The 17,500-nt window shown below is 36.4% G+C and overlaps 1 protein-coding gene across 1 annotated transcript in view; it reads right to left on the reverse strand.

The window, feature by feature from the left end:
* LOC106868227 (polyribonucleotide nucleotidyltransferase 1, mitochondrial) overlaps nt 1-17,500 on the reverse strand; it is a 400,992-nt gene that overhangs the window by 230,541 nt on the left and 152,951 nt on the right. The window contains exon 15 of the mRNA XM_089351556.1: nt 13,905-13,941. Coding sequence (XP_089207682.1) covers nt 13,905-13,941 — 37 coding nt within the window. The remainder of the gene's footprint in view (nt 1-13,904; nt 13,942-17,500) is intronic.

A 17,500-nucleotide genomic window follows, 5' to 3' on the forward strand; every position in this document is an offset into this window, starting at 1 on the left:
GACAGACAGACAGACAGACAGACAGACAGACAGACAGGCAGGCAGACAGACAGACAGACAGAAAGAAAGAAAGAAAACAAGCAGGCAGAAAGACAGACAGACAGACAGACAAAGAAAGATAGGAAAGAAGACAGAAAGTAGGGAAGGAAGGAAGGAAGACAGACAGACAGACAGACAGACAGACAGACAGACAGACAGACAGAAAGAAAGAAAGAAAACAAGCAGGCAGGCAGACAGAAAGACAGACAGGCAGGGAAGTGAATGGAGATCTGGCAAGAGAAAGAGAGAGAGAAGACAAAACAAGATGAGAGAGGGAGGGAGGGAGGGAAAGAGAGAAAGAGAGGGAGGGAGAGAAAGGTGAGAGAATGGAGAGCGCACACATTGTAAACTGTAGCACATAAATAACAAGATTAGAGACAGCCAGAAAACTATGCATCTCCTTCTATATAGCATTATAGAAGAGAAAATTAAGTTAATAGCAGTGTGAATGCCGAATTGCACCGCGCCAGCAAGCTGACCCCCACAGGGAGTGTTCAATAATGAAGAATTTGGTTAGCAGAACACTCTGGATAATTGGTTTCCAAGATGGCAGCCATTGTATTACCTGACATATTCAAGCTTTTGATCTTGTTGCTTGTTCTTGGCTCACACTTGTAGCAAGACAATTGTTAGAGAAGGAGACAGAATGATAATAGTACTCTGTCTTCTCTTCCACACTTTATATATACATATACATACATACGTATACATATATGTACGTAAATATACATCTGCGTGTGTATATGTGTTCTGCAGACAAATGATAGATAGGTAGACAGAGAGGTAGATACAGAGAGGGGAGTTATAAACGCATACACATAAATTGAGAGACACAGTTATGAAGCATAGGATATGTGCATACATGCACACAAACATACAAAACCCATATTATTTGTCCACCACATAGTAACACAGAGAAGTTAGCAGCAATGTTGGCCACTAGTTGTAAAGATGGGTGTATAAATACAAACAACATAATCATCATCACCATCATCGTTTAACGTCCGCTTTCCATGCTAGCATGGGTTGGATGATTTGACTGAGGACTGGTGAAACCAGATGGCTACACCAGGCTCCAATCTGATTTGGCAGTGTTTCTACTGCTGGATGCCCTTCCTAACGCCAACCACTCCGAGAGTGTAGTGAGTGCTTTTATGTGACACCGGCACGAAGGCCAGTCAGGCGGTACTGGCAACGGCCACGCTCAAAATGGAGTATTTTACGTGCCACCTGCACAGGAGCCAGTCCAGCAGCACTGGCAACGATCTCGCACGAATCTCTTTTCACGTGACACCGGCACAAGTGCCAGGAAGGCGACGCTGGTAATACATATATATATATATATATATATAGCAATAAGAAAATGGAGGGGAATATGTGGTATTCATCAACTTGCAGACATTGTATTATGTCAATTTACCTGCTTATTTTTTAACTAAGAGGACTAGATAACAAATAAACAGGTAAATTGACATAATACAATGTCTGCAAGTTGATGAATACCACATATTCCCCTCCATTTTCTTATTGCTATATAAATTAAGGGTAAAATTTCCTTTTACCCATACCCATTTATTGCACTTGGTAAAGACACTAGTGTAATAGTAATTGGGTATCCTTCTGGCAGTATATTGGATAGATATTATCCCTTAGTGGGTTGGATTCACAACCCCTAACTTTCTTGGATATATATATATATAATATATACACAGACACACACACACACACACACACACACACACACACACACACACACACATGTGTATATGTAGCACGTAAGACACACCATTTGAGTGTGGTCGATGTCAGTGCCGCCTGACTGGCCCCCATGCAGCAGTTTCCACAAAAAGTGTTTGCCGGGAACTGCACAAAGCCGGATTTCAAGATTTTTCAAGATATATATTTCAAGATATGTATGTATGTATGTATGTATGTATGTGTTTGTGTGTCTGTGTTTGTCCCCCCACGATTGCTTGTCAACCGATGCTGGTGTGTTTACATCCCCTTAACTTAGCGGTTCGGCAAAAGAGACCAATAGAATAAGTACTAGGCTTACAAAGAATAAGTCCTGGGGTCAATTTTTTTTTCAACTAAAGGCGGTGCTCCAGCATGGCCACAGCCAAATGACTGAAACAAATAAAAGAATAAAAGAATAATCCTTTTGATACCAACCTGCCTGAGACAGCCCTAAGTTATATGATACAAACTTCCCGTTTTCAGGTAATCTAAATTAAAATCTTCCATTAAAATTTCATGCTAATTTATGTTCCAGACACCAGTTTAGTTCTGATAAAGTAATCTTATTAATTTATCATAATTTTTAAAATTAATTGAAATATGGACAATGTCTTTCAAAAAAAATTTAGTAACTTTGTTATTTTAAGATGGCGCTTGGAATATGAATTGCTTCAAATTTTGGTACAAGACCAGCTATTCTAGGGAGAGGGCGTTGGTCAATTAGATTGATCCATTATTTGATTAGCGCTTATTTTATCAACTCTGGAAGGATGAAAGGCAAAATGGACCTTGGAATTCAAATGCTGCCAAATGAAATTTTCATGAAAGGTTTTAATTTAGATCATTTAAAAATGGGAAGTTTGTGTCACAGAACCATGGATGACACACTGGATGGGTCATACCAAGAAAAAAGCAATACAGCTTGAATTAGACTATCAGGCTAAAGAGGAGCTTCTATGCAGTTGCACAACTAGCAAGAAGTAGCAATAAAATTTTTCTTTAATCACACTTTACTGTATTAAAAGGAGGAAATATGAATAACTTGGTTCTAAATGGTGACATAGACATGGGCATAGTTGTGTGGTAAGAAGTTTATTTCCGAACCACATGGTTCCAGGATCAGTCCCACTGCGTGGCACCTTGGGCAAGTGTCTTCTACTATAGAATCTGGTCAACCAAAGCCTTGTGAGTGGATTTGGTAGACAGAAACTGAAAAAAAGGTGGCGAGCTGACAGAAACGTTAGCACGCCAAGCGAAATGCTTAGCAGTATTTTGTCTGCCATTACATTCTGAGTTCAAATGCCGCCAAGGTAGACTTTGCCTTTCATCCTTTCAGGGTCGATAAATTAAGTACCAGTTGTGCCCTGGGGTCAATGTAATCGACTAAATCCCTTTGTCTGTCCTTGCTTGTCCCCTCTATGTTTAGCCCCTTGTGGGCAATAACGAAATAAGAAACTGAAAAAAACTTGTCATATGTGTATGTGTGTGTGTGGGCATGCATGTATGTTTGTGCATGCATGTATGTGTGTGCATGCGTGAGTGTGTGTGTCTGTGTGTGCACGTGAGTGCACATGTATGTGTGTCATTTTTGTTTGTGTATGTCACCACACACACTGCTTGGTAACCAGAGTTGGTTTATTTACATTCTCTGTAAAAATTATCAAAAAGAAAGTCAAAGTAGAATATTATCTTATTACAGAAAGATACCCTAAAATACCAAATCACCTTTCTCTCCCTCTCTCTCTCCTTCACACACACAAACACTCTCTCTCTCTCTCTCTCTCTCCTCTGTTCAAACCCTCTACAAGAATTAGATCAATATATTTGTTTAGAAATGGATAAAACAGATACAACATCAACATAATATAGCTATGAAAAATAGTTTTTTCTTTTTATTTTTTCATTTCGTCTTATTTCTCTTCTTAAATATATCACAGAGAAAATTTAGGATAATATAAATATCACTGAACATAATGACAAAACTAAGATGGCTGACGTGCAAATAGTGGATATCAGAGTAAGCAGAAATAATGGGATTTCAACATACTAAATTGGAATTTGAGAATTAAAAAAATGCAATTTCAGGAAAACTGTAAGATAATGTCAGCATTATATATTTAGCTGTGTAACCTTGGTGTCTCATTGGCCAACAGTTTTTTTTTTTTGGGGGGGGGGGGGGGGGTTATCAAACAGAACATGTCGAACTGTCTCTGTGGACAAGTAATAATAATAATAATAATAATAATAATAATGTTAAAACAACAGATGATGACGATGATGATGATAATGATTAATAATAATAATAATGATAATATTTTTAAAATGTAATAAACTAATAATGACAATAATAATGAGTATTATTATTATAATTATAATGATAATAATAATTTTATATATCTTGCCAAAAACATATCTTTATAGTTAATAAAGAATATATTTCCATTATTATTATAGCTTATTATTATTATCATCATCATAATCATCATCATTATTATTATTATTATTATTATTATTATTATTATTATTATTATTATTATTATTATAATTATTATTATCATTATTATGAATATTAGTTCTTTACATTGAGGTTTTTGCCAAAGGCTTCATGTTTGATTAAGAAACCATTATTGTTCTTGTCAATAACATGATTATCATATTATTATTATTGTTGTCATTATCATCATCAGCATCATAATAATAATTACAATAACAATAATAATAACAGCAACAACAATAATAATATAATCATCACTATCATTGTCCTCATCATTATTATTATTCCTATGACTGCTGCTGCTGCTGCTGCTGCTGCTACTACGTTCTCTCACTTTTGTTGCTGTTATCAAAGATGGTATCGTGAACGTGATCTTTATCGCTATTTAGTTAGCAGTAGAGCTTCCTTTTCCGACTGTCAGATGCCACCATCCACCAAAGGCCTAACGAAATTACGATCCACACCTTGTGTTTGACTACAGTGAAAAAAACCAGTCATGTGTCCTTGCGAATTAAATGAAGTGAGTAGAACTGTTGATGAAATTGCCTCGACGAAAATAAGCAAAAAAAAAAAAAAAAAAACAAGCAAAAAAAAAAAACTATCCGCAAAATGTGAAAAGACAAAAAAAAAGTAACAAAAATAAAAACACAGAGTGTGAATAAAAATACATCAAACATTCGGTTGTACATGCAAACGCCAGCAACTCAATAACAAGCATTAATTTAAGTCTCCTGGTCTCTATGTTAATTAATTAGTCAACAACTGATGAGAGCTAAATATACAAGCATGATGTCAACATGGCCTAGTTAATGGCTGATTAAACCAACTTCCTCCAGATCTATACAAAAATAAATTTTTTTTAAATTTTGCATGTTTCCGAGAGTTTTTGAGAGGATGTTATCCTCTTTAAAGCTGTTGTAACAAACTAAAGTGGAATAATGAACAAATGAACAAATTCTATCCAGCAACACTTCTCACCCCCACCACACACACACACGCACACGCACACACACACGCACACACAGCTCAAATAAACCTCCACCGCTAAAATTAAGCAATTTACTTTATCTTGATGAATGTATTAACCAAATAACCTTGGTTAATGCTTCCCCTCCTAGCTGAAGGGGCTTTTGTCTTGCAAGTGATTTGGTGACCCTGTTGGTGCTGGTGCCACATAAAAATCACTTGTGCCGGTGCCATAAAAAAAACACCCACACCAGTGTCACATAAAGGGCACTTATACTGGTGCCACATAAGCAGCAGCCTTGCCAGTCCACATAAAAGGCACATGTGCCAGTGCCACGAAGAAACCATCCACTCCAGTAGTGTGTACAAAGCACACACGCTGGTGCCACATTTAAAGCATTCAAGCTTGTGTCACATAAAAAGCACCCATGCCAGTGTCACGTCCGTAGCCCCTGCACTGATGCCACATAGAATGCACTTGTGTTGGTATCATGTAAAAAGGACCCAGTACACTCAGTAAAGTGGTTGGCATTAGGAAGGGCATCCGGCAGTAGAAACCATGCCAGAACAGACAACTGGAATCTGGTGCAGCTCTCCAACTCACCAGACAATTGTTAAACCATCCGACCCATGCCAGCATGGAAAATGAAAGATAAATGATGATGATGGTGGTGGTGGTGGTGGTGGTGATAATGATGATGGCCGCAGTCAAATGACTGAAACAAGTAAAAGAGTAAAGAGTATTAAATGATGATGATGTCGATGATGATGATGATGATGTAAACATACAAAGCTTGAGAGTCCAACATGAGATTCAACAACCGAGATGAAGCTGAACAATGGTTTCAGTCATTCCTCATAGAAAGCTCAAGCAAGACGCATTACTACCGCTATGCTCTTCATCTCAGTCAGCATAGATCTAAGTCGGTGCCATTATGGTTCCTTAATTGAGAGAGAGGATACTTACAAAAGAAAAGAAATAAAATTTAAAAAACCTCTGGCTATTTAGAATAATTGATTACAAGCTAATTATGGTGCTGTCCTCTATGTGACCACATGACTTGCAGGAAATATCAGAGAAATCTATTGAAATTTCACATTACGATGTTACAATCAAGAAGAATACACCGGAGAATTCAGACCTAGATACACTACGTCTGAATGGTCACAATTAGATTGTCTTTGATCGCTGATTTGATCAGAGATCAGGAGCTGAACAACAACAATTAAATAACATCGTCAAATATGTATGTATATTAAACATCTTTGACCTCCAATACAAAGTGGAAGTGACTTTTATAAATATAACATCATTTTATATGAGTGACTACTAAGATTAATTAAACTGAGTTAATTACCATTTTATAGAGTATTTTTATAAACATAAAACAGCATTCCTTACAATTTCCATAGACATTCATTTACACATTTAATGCAAATAACACTTTGTGCTAACGAGGGAGCCTATGTACACTTAGATTAATTAAACTGACTTAATTAACATTTTAGAGTGTATTTTATAAACATAAAATACAATGTTGTTAAATATGTATTTTTTCTTTTTGTATTTTTTTTTTACTTGTTTCAGTCATTAGACTGTAGCCATGCTGGGGCAACACCTCGCAGAATTTTTAGTAGAATGAATCAACCCCAGCAATTTTTTTTAAGGCTTGGTAATTATTCTATCAATCAATTTTTAATAACATTGCTCCAGTGTATAATAATGCTCTAAAAGATAGTGGATTTAGAAAAAAGAGCATTTTTTGATTGCCTTGATAACTGACAAGATGCCAGAGCAGTTTTCCACCCCGACATCCGAAACTCGGAGTCTTATTATGGCAACCAAATAATTGTCACATATTATATTTACAGATAAATTTCTCTATTTACATAATATCGAGGTCTCTTTCATTCTTTTGTTGTCTTACCATTACTATTAATATATAAATAAATATATATATATATATATATATATATATATATATATATGTATGTATGTATGTATGTACGTATTTGTTATTTGTGTCTGTGTTTGTCCCCACCACCATCGCTTGATAACCAATGTTGGTGTGTTTATGTCCCTATAACTTAGCAGTTTGGCAAAAAGAGACAGATAGAATAAGTACTAGGCTTACAAAGAATAAATCCTGAGGTCGATTTGTTCGACTGAAGGCAATGCTCCAGCATGACCACAGTCAAAGGACTAAAACAAGTAAAAGAATAAAAGAATACATCTAAAATAAAATATTTTCAGAAGCCCTTAAAATACTTTTGTGGATCCTAAATTTACTATTTTGTTACATGGACCCCAAAAATATTTCATGGACCCTCAGGGGCCGTATTTGGAGCCTGGCTAAGAACCACCGATTTGGACCATCAACACTTTAGTGTTTCTGCATACCACTACACATTATGCGACAATATCAGTAGCAACAGAATCTTTATTCTCTGAAATAGAAAGATTATTAAAACAGGAGACAGGTCTATGAATAAAACATGATCCTTGAATATGTGGTTAAAATAAACATTAAAAAATTTTAAAAAACAGAAGAAAATATCTAAGAAGTATCCCATTAAACTGCTCAAAGACCTGCACGATAGTTTAATTAACTTAATTGGGGAAGGTTAGTATAGAAGTGGAAAGAAGTTAAATGAAGATTGAACCAAGACACTGTTACACATTTAGCATTTGAACCGAACTTCTTAGAGGAAGATTTCTCTAATGAAGATTCATCAACTCAACATTCCTGCCATTTTATATCTTAATTCACAAATAATTTGAATTATGGGAAAAGAACATGAACCCTCATGAGAAAATAAATGAAGAGACCTGCAAAGGGTTAAAGCTAACAAACAGCAACAACCCCATCCAAGAGTATTAGATTCTTCTGGGAAGGTGTCTTGGCTCCTAAGACAAAAGCAACAGGTGGGGACCTGCTTTCCACGTTGCATCCAGCTTCAGATTGAAATATGTAAGTGGACCCAAAGGGGGACACACATTTTCCCAGAGAGAGTAATGGCAATATTACTCTCTTTTACTCTTTTACTCTTTTACTTGTTTCAGTCATTTGACTGCGGCCATGCTGGGGCACCACCTTTAGTCGAGCAACTCGACCCTAGGACTTATTCTTTGTAAGCCTAGTACTTATTCTATCGGTCTCTTTTTGCCGAACCGCCAAGCTATGGGGACGCAAACACACCAGCATCGGTCGTCAAGCGAAGCTGGAGGGACAAACACAGACACACAAACATATACATATATATATATATACATATATACGACGGGCTTCTTTCAGTTTCCGTCTACCAAATCCACTCACAAGGCTTTGGTCGGCCCGAGGCTATAGTAGAAGACACTTGCCCAAGGTGCCACGCAGTGGGACTGAACCCAGAACCATGTGGTTGGTAAGCAAGCTACTTACCACACAGCCACTCCTATATATTCTTTCTAATCAAGAGTGCAATGCCCTAGGTAGACAGATATGATATTTCTCACCAGCTGAAGGAAACCGAATATCAGGACATGGTCAACAAGGCCCTTGTCAAGGGATGGCACTGTGGCCTTATTCCTTATTTAAGTTGATTGCATTGGGCTTTTCAGCTAGACTGCTGCATTATTTCTTGCAGAAGATTGGCCTGGAACCCAAACAACTGAATAAAGCCACCAAGGAGACAGACATGGCAGCCAAAATCCAGTTCGAGGCTGTTGTTGTTGTTGTTGAGACAGCAGGGAGAAACCTTCTGCAGACAAAAGACTATTTCAGTCCTCATGACCCAACTCTGGCAAAGTATAGAGGTTACAGGGTGTAATGCTTGTGATAACCTCCTGAAGATATGGAAAGATGTCTGACACTGTGATGGATTCAGAAGAGCTTGCAACATCTCTGAGTAGCTCCTGCAGGTTCCATATGAGGCAGAGTATTTCGCCAGTGGTTTTGTAGTAAAAACACAAGGGTGCCAAATCCAGATTTATTACAGCAGTTATAATTGTAGTTGCTGAGACAGTACATAGAGCAGGGACAAGCCTAGAAAGGCTTTGGATGAGAATGATTACACCAGACTTAATAGGGGTGGAAGGATGGGTGAAGTGAGTCAATGGCATATCAAGCCAGCATTGGAGGGATTAATAATTTGTACCCTATCAACAGGGACAGTTATGGATATGACAAGCCATTTACTGTCATCAAGTGAATCCACTTAAAACCCAATAGATACCAGATCATCGTCATCATCATCATCACTTAACATCCATTTTCCATGCCGGCATGGGTTGGATGGCTTGGCAAGAGCTGACAAGCCAGAGGGCTGCATCAGGCTTCAGTCATCTACTTTGATATGGTTTGTATGGTCGGATGCCCTTCCTAACACCAACCATTTTATCCCACTGGATGCTTCTTACTTGGTGCCAGCAGAGGTGTTTTTATATGGCACCAGCACCAGTGGTATAACTCACCACTGTATACTAGAGAAGCCTTATTAGTTCATAGTCAAGCATGTAGGACTAAGATTAATTCCTCTCTTTGCCCAATATATATATCCTTCTGATTTAGGAAAAGATCAGAATTTCTAACAGGAAATAGCATAAACTTGAAGATAGTGGAACGAGTCCAATAGAGAATGTGTTTTAGTAGAGATTTGATTAAACCATGCTATCATAGAACTACAGATATTGGTGAGGGTGACAATGATGACTAATTACAATGATAGGATAGTGGTGGTGGTAGTGGTGGTGGTAGTTGCGTAGGTGACAGAGATGGGAAAGATGATGGTGATCATGAATGTGGTGGTAGTAGTGATTAAAGTGATGATGATGATGGTGGTGGTGGTGGTGGTGGTGATAGTAGCGGTGGTAGCAGTGGTGGTGGCGGCATTGGTGCTGACTATAAAATTCAATTTAGAAGGAAAGTGACATTGCTAGGATTTCTGTGAAGTATCACATTAAAAGTTGAACACAAGCCAAATACATTGAGTAAAGTACAGAAAGTTTGTGTGCATTTAAGTGTGTATGTAAATGTGTACGCAGGTGTACACATGCGTTATGCATGCACACGCAGTGTGTGGTGTGCATATATGTTAATTGAAATCTATAAATTTATTACAAGTATCCCATTCATGCTTGCTTGGAACACTTGATAGTAAAATAGTATGTGTGTGTATATGTATATATATATATATATATATATATATATATACATATATATATATATATATACATATATATATATATATATATATATATATATATATATATATATATATACACATATACATATATATATGTATATACACACATACATATATACACATACATACATATACACATACATCTATATACATATATATATATATATATATATATATATATATATATATATATATATATACATACACATACATGTACATACATACATATACATACATATACATACATATACATACATATACATACATACATACATACACACACACATATATATATATATATATATATGTATATATATATATATATATATATATATATATATATATATATATACATGCATATTCATACATACATATATATACATACATACATAGACATACATACATAGACATACATACACACATATATAGATGTATGCTTACACATGAATACATGCATCTTTACATACATATCTAATTATACAAATATGCCTGCAAACATATTTGCATATCTCTGTAACACATACATGCGTGTGTATGTCTTTGTATGTATGCATACTTATCTGCACACACACTCACACACACACAGAGCCTACCTAAAACACACATATATATACACACACACACACACACACACATTGCACCTACCTAAGACCAAAAAACACTAATGTAACCCTTCCCTTCTTCATAGACAATCTAAATACCTACACTGTAAATATCTATAGTGCTGAGAAACAGCTGGTTTTTAATAACGTTTTCAGCTGATATAGGAATGGAAATTGGCCAAAAGACATGTTCATAATTGATGAAAAGCTGCTTCTCAAACCAAAACCATCCACACTAACAGACTTTCTCTCTATTTCTCAGGCTCCATGTAATAAGCGCTACAAATACCTATTGACAAAAATATACATTATACAGGAGCAGTGGCCAAAGACTATATTCCATTAAATTTTAAAACTGAGACAATCTGGACTTTTATTTCTCTGCAATCGTTTATAATACTAGAATTAGTATTAACTCTTGAGATTCTTGTACAACTAGTAAATTTTTTCCCGATAGCAATAAAAGAAGTTACGGAGATGTACTTGCATAGCAAGTGACCTGATCTGAGATTGTGTGCTGGAACGAAAGCAATTGCAGCGTGGAAGGTGTTTATAAGCCATTTAAGAAACACACAAAAACCGTTAGATTCACTTCAACATTTAAACTTAAATGTTGAAGTGACAAATTAAATTTATATGTTGAAGTGAATCTAACGGTTTTTGTGTGTTTCTTAAATGGCTTATAAATAAAATAAGTCCAAACTTAATATTGGTTTCAAGTTTTGGCAGGATTACATCAACCCAGTGTATGACTGGTACTTCAATTTTGAAAGGATGAAAAGCAAAGTCGACCTCAGAGGAATTTGAACTCAGAAATAAACATTTCAAATTTCAGCACAAGGCCTGCAATTTCAGCAGAAGGGACCAAGTCGATTACATCAATCTCTGTGTTCAACTGGTGTTTATTTTATCAACTTTAAAAGGATGGATGGCTAAGTCAACCTTGCTGAATTTGAACTCAGAACATATATGTTTCAAATTTTGGCACAAGACCAGTAATTTGGGGGAAGCGATTACATCAACCCATTGTTCAATTGGTACTTATTTTATCAACCCCAAAAGAATGAAAAGCAAAATGACCTCTGGTGAAATTTGAACCCAGAACATAATAACAGACAAAATACTGCTAAGCATTTTTTTCCCAAGTGGTAACAGTTCTGCCAGCTCGCCACTTTGAGCCCAAAACTAAATATCAACAGAAAGCGTCCGGAACCATATTCACAAAGAAGCTTAAACTCAGTCCAGACAACAAGCTAGTGTTGTGTGTCATCTTTCAGGTAGAACTGGTTAAAAAAAAAAGCAGTAGCAAAATAAATATATCAACCTAAAGATAAAGATAAAAACATCATCTTACAAGATGGGGATGAATTCCTCTAGTGTTCCATTCCAGAAGATGCTCCAAGCAACCTCAAAACTGTTAAGCAGATCAGACCCCAAGAATAGAAGCAATCTGCATATCAACATAATGAATGCATGGGTAGGTTTAAAGAAAATTTAATGATAATAATGGTTTCAAATTTTGGCACAGACCAAGAATTTCGGAGGAAGGGTATAAGCCAATTACATCAACCCCAGTATTAAACTGATATTTATTTTATCAATCCCCAAAATGATGAAAGGCAAAGTCAACCTCAGCAGCATTTGAACTCAGAACGTAAAGATGGATGAAATATCTCAAAGCATTAATGATTCTGCCAGTTCGCTGCCTTAAATTTGATGTTTATAATGACATGGAGATCTTTTCTGGATTAATGACTGCTGCATCACTTGTCTTTTGAAGATTATGCTTTTGCTCGCCAAGAAACATCAAAGTCCTTACACTCCTAAGAGGTAATTGAAAAGTTTGACTTTGCTGTACATTTGAGGTAAGTAAACATCACATGACCAGCAGCTGCCGAAAGAAACGCCATTAGGGATTGCTTTGATATGTGGCATAATGTTGTTGTTAAAGCAATGTGAAGAGTCATTCATAGAAAGGAGGAGTACCTTGGGATCTAAAAGAGTATTACTAATATTGAATATAATTCCATATTTCAACATATTCTTGGGACATTCTTGGTCAACCATCGGACAAATACAAACATAATACATTTAACATGAGTGGTATCAAATTGTTCCCAGACTAGTTCTGTAGCATGCCAACAGATGGTAGCACATGGTTGTATGCACATTGAGAGCTAGGAGTGACCTTCATGAGGCAGTGTGTCAAGTGACATCACAGTGTTTGCTTCGCAAGTTGTGAAATTTGTGTTTTTTGTGATCACGTGTCTGCAGTAGTCTGTGATTTTGTCATGGACAGGAACAAAGAGCCAACATGAAATTTTACGTTAAACTTCAGAAGTCTGCTACAGAGACATTGAGCATGCTTCGGCAAGCTTACGCTGATGAGGCAATGGGTCATACGATGAGGCTGGGTCGAGTTTATTGCTATAAACCGAACTCAATTGTCAGGATCAATTTCCAATGGAATCCCACAAGACAAAAGAAGACGTGGCCGACCAAAGGAAACGTGGCGGGGAACAATAACTAAAGATCTTAAAAACAGAGGGTTAACAATGGAACAAGCTGTTAAGGACGCTTTTAGTGTTAGAAGGTGGAATGATCTTGCTGTCACCTCAAGTGCCACAAGGCACAATGAGAACCGAAGGAATGAATGAATGAATGAATGAATGAATGAATGAATGAATGAATGAATTATATTTTTATAACTCAATCTTATTAGGAACTGTATTTAAAAAAATTGTTAAAATATTTTGTACATTGTAGAAATATAACCAATTTAATGCAGATAAATTTTAACAACGAAAATCTTATGTGAACTCCCAAGGGTGATTTGGACCCCAATAGAGTTTTAAAAATGACTGAGCAAATTATCAACTTACCTCATAATGCAACATGAAGTTCTTATCTTTAATATCGCTGTAATGAGAGAAAAGTATAAAATAGTTAAAAAGGTAAACATGAGAGCAGAATATGTACTGCTTAACTGCAGCGATCATCATCATCACCATTATCAGCATCATCTTCATCATTGATTTTTAATGCCCACTCTTTTTTTCATGCTTGCATGAGTTGGATGCAATTATGCTGAGATAGATCTCCTAGTCAGATGCTCTTCTTGTCACAATACTTCACCTGTTTCCAAATAAGGTCATATAATATTTCCCATGACTAGAATTTGTTTTCACAGAAAACTAGGAATAAGATATATTACTTACATAACAGAGACCATCTGTGTACAACTACCATGCAATATCAAGAGACAGAGACAGTGATACACATAAACATATATACACAACATTCGACCATGGTCGTTGCCAGTGCCACCAGACTGACGCTTGTGCAGGTAGCATGTAAAAACACTTTTTGAGCGTGGTCGTTGCCAGAACCGCCTGATTGGCCCTCATGCTGGTGGCACCTAAAAGCACTCACTACACTCTCAGATTTGTTAGCGTTAGGAAGGGCATCCAGCTGTAGAAACTTTGCCAGATCAGATTGAGCCTGGTGCAGCCTCTGGATCACCAGTCTTCAGTCAAACCGTCCAACCCATGCCAGCATGGAAAGTGGATGTTAAACGATGGTGATGATGATGATGATGAGGATGATATCAACAAAGGCACACAGCTTAGTGGTTAGAGTATTCAGCTCATGATTGTAGGGCTGAGTTCGATTACCAGCGGCACATTGAGTCCTTGAGCAAGACACTTTATTTCACATTGCTCCAGCCCACTCAGCTGGCAAAAATGAGTAGTACCTGTATTTCAAAAGAGCCAGCCTTGTCACACCTGTACCATGCTGAATCTCCCTGAGAACAACCTTAAGGATATGCATGTCTGTGGAGTACTCAGCCACCTGCACATTCATTCCACGAGCAAGTTGTTCTATAGACCAGATGAACTGGAACCCTTATCATCATGACCGACAGAGTGCCAGATATAATTCAACATGGAATTTTACCATTCTTCAATGGCAAATTGTCAACAAACTGACTCAGTTCATTACCCTATTGCAGCCAGTGAACAAACATGTTTGTCATCTTTTTTTTCTTTTTGATAATGTATCTGGTTTTTCATGAAATTATAAAGTTCCAAGAACCAGAAGCTTGATAAAAAAGAAATTTAAAGAATAAAAAGAATATTTCCAGGGTATATTTTATTATTTTCTATTTTTTTTTATTTGCTACAATAATAATAACAATAATCGTTATTAATATTATCATTATTATCATCATCATCTTTATCATCATTATTATTTGTAAGTTGTTTCAAAACAGTTGAACATATTTTCCACAGAATTAGATAAATATATTTCTTCTTTTTTTTTTCTCTCTCTCTCTCTCTCTCTCCTTGGAAAAAAATTAACAAATTAGTTTATAGAAATTAAGAAAACAAAAATAGTTTGTACACAAATAGCTGGTAATTCAAATTAGTAGTGTTTATTTGTATACTGGACTTAGTATTTTTTTTGTTGTTCTATCCCTCCTATTTTGCATAGGTTTGTGTTAAGTTTTTTGTAAATTCATTTTTACCTTTTAACTTCTTGTTTTGATCTTAGCTTTAAATAGGAATAAAAAAGAGGTATTAACATTAGCATAGAAAAATGTCTGGAAAATTTACCATTCCATGTAAAAAATAGTAGACAATATTACGAATAATTACTGTTTTAACATACTAGCATATACATACACAAGTAACCACATACATACATGCTCGTGTAAACACATACTGACACACAAACATGTATGTAGATACGTATATATACGCATATGCTGAGAGGGTTCTTCCTTGGGACTTCAGCAAAGGTCTTCGCAGACCATCATGGGTGCTCCCAAACCACCATCCCTATGAAAGAGAAGGGAAACTCTTGCTATCAAAACCCTGTTCTATACCTAAAATGGTCTATTGGAAATGATACCATACTATTCTGGGCATAGACCAGTAAGGTAGGCTAAGCCTGATATTTTCAATTTGGTCTACAATCACTTTGACATTTGACAGGTGGTCCATTGTGTACCTGCACAGGCAATGTGGATTTGATGGAGGCTGGGAGTAAATCTATAGCACATTTGACCACAGTAAACAAATTATTTCTGCAGGCTTAGGAGAAGGCTGTGTGGTAAGTAGCTTGCTTACGAACCACATGGTTCCAGGTTCAGTCCCACTGCGCGGCACCTTGGGCAAGTGTCTTCTACTATAGCCTCGGGCTGACCAAAGCCTTGTGAGTGGATTTGGTACACGGAAACTGCAAGAAGCCAGTCGTATATATGTATATGTATATATATATATATATATATATGTATATATATGTGTGTGTGTGTGTGTGTGTGTGTGTGTGTTTGTGTTTGTGCCCCCAACATCGCTTGACAACCGACGGTGGTTTGTTTATGTCCCAGTAACTTGGCGGTTCGGCAATAGAGACTGATAGATGAAGTACTAGGCTTATAAAGAATAAGTCCTGGGGTCTATTTGCTCGACTAAAGGTGGTGCTCCAGCAAGGCCACAGTCAAATGACTGAAACAAGTAAAAGGTCAAAGATGAAGAAGAAGGAAGCTAAAACCCTTCAAATCAGAGCCCCAGCATGGCCACAGTCCAAAGACTGAAATAAGTAAAAGATCAAAGATGAAGAAGAAGAAGGCTAACAACTTTCAAGGTGCTGCCACAGCATGGTCACAGTCCAATGACTGAATCAAGTAAAAGTTCAAAGATACATTTTTACTACAAACAGTTGAAGCCACAGTTTTTTTTTTTTACTCAGAAAATTGATGTAAAAAAAAACTACATGTGGTTTCTCTTCCAAACTCTGGGTTTAAAATTCACAGCATGCACTCAACGGATACACCGATGCAATTTCATTAATATATAGGTTGAGCTGATATATATATGAATATAGAATCGTTAATTAATGGGTGTTGATGATGTTTTGTGCAAAAACAAAATTAAATGCATGTGAAACATCCGTACACAGTTCTCTATTGGCCAGTCATAATCTTAACAGCTATTGGATGTTGTTTATGATATTATCAACCAATGAGGAATGGCAATTTAAAAACACCAGTTGTTCTGTTGCTCTCAGGCATAGATCTTAGAAACATATTAGTGTGTTACCTGTGGTCCCTGGACTATGCTAGACTGTATTCTCAATGGCTGGGATTGTTTTAATTTACTTTACATTTCAACATAACTGCAAGTAATGTTGTAAACAGTATTTATAGAAAACAGCATGTGACCTAGACAAGGCTTAGATCAAAGGTTGCAGCCATAATATTATAAAATATTATAAACACAAACAGGACGCAGAATTTATCTACTGATGTAAATTATATATAAGAGGCACAGATGTGGCTGTGAAGCACAGGTGTGACTGTGAGGCACAGGTATGGCTGTGTGGTAAGAAGTTTACTTCCCAGTCTCATGGTTCTAGGTTCTGTCCCAGTGAGTATATGTTTGAATATGTTTGTACCTCCTTGTCTTAACAACAC

This window comes from Octopus bimaculoides, chromosome 4, assembly GCF_046866305.1.
Source record: "Octopus bimaculoides isolate indiv1 chromosome 4, ASM4686630v1, whole genome shotgun sequence".
NCBI classification, from domain to species: Eukaryota; Metazoa; Mollusca; class Cephalopoda; order Octopoda; family Octopodidae; genus Octopus; species Octopus bimaculoides.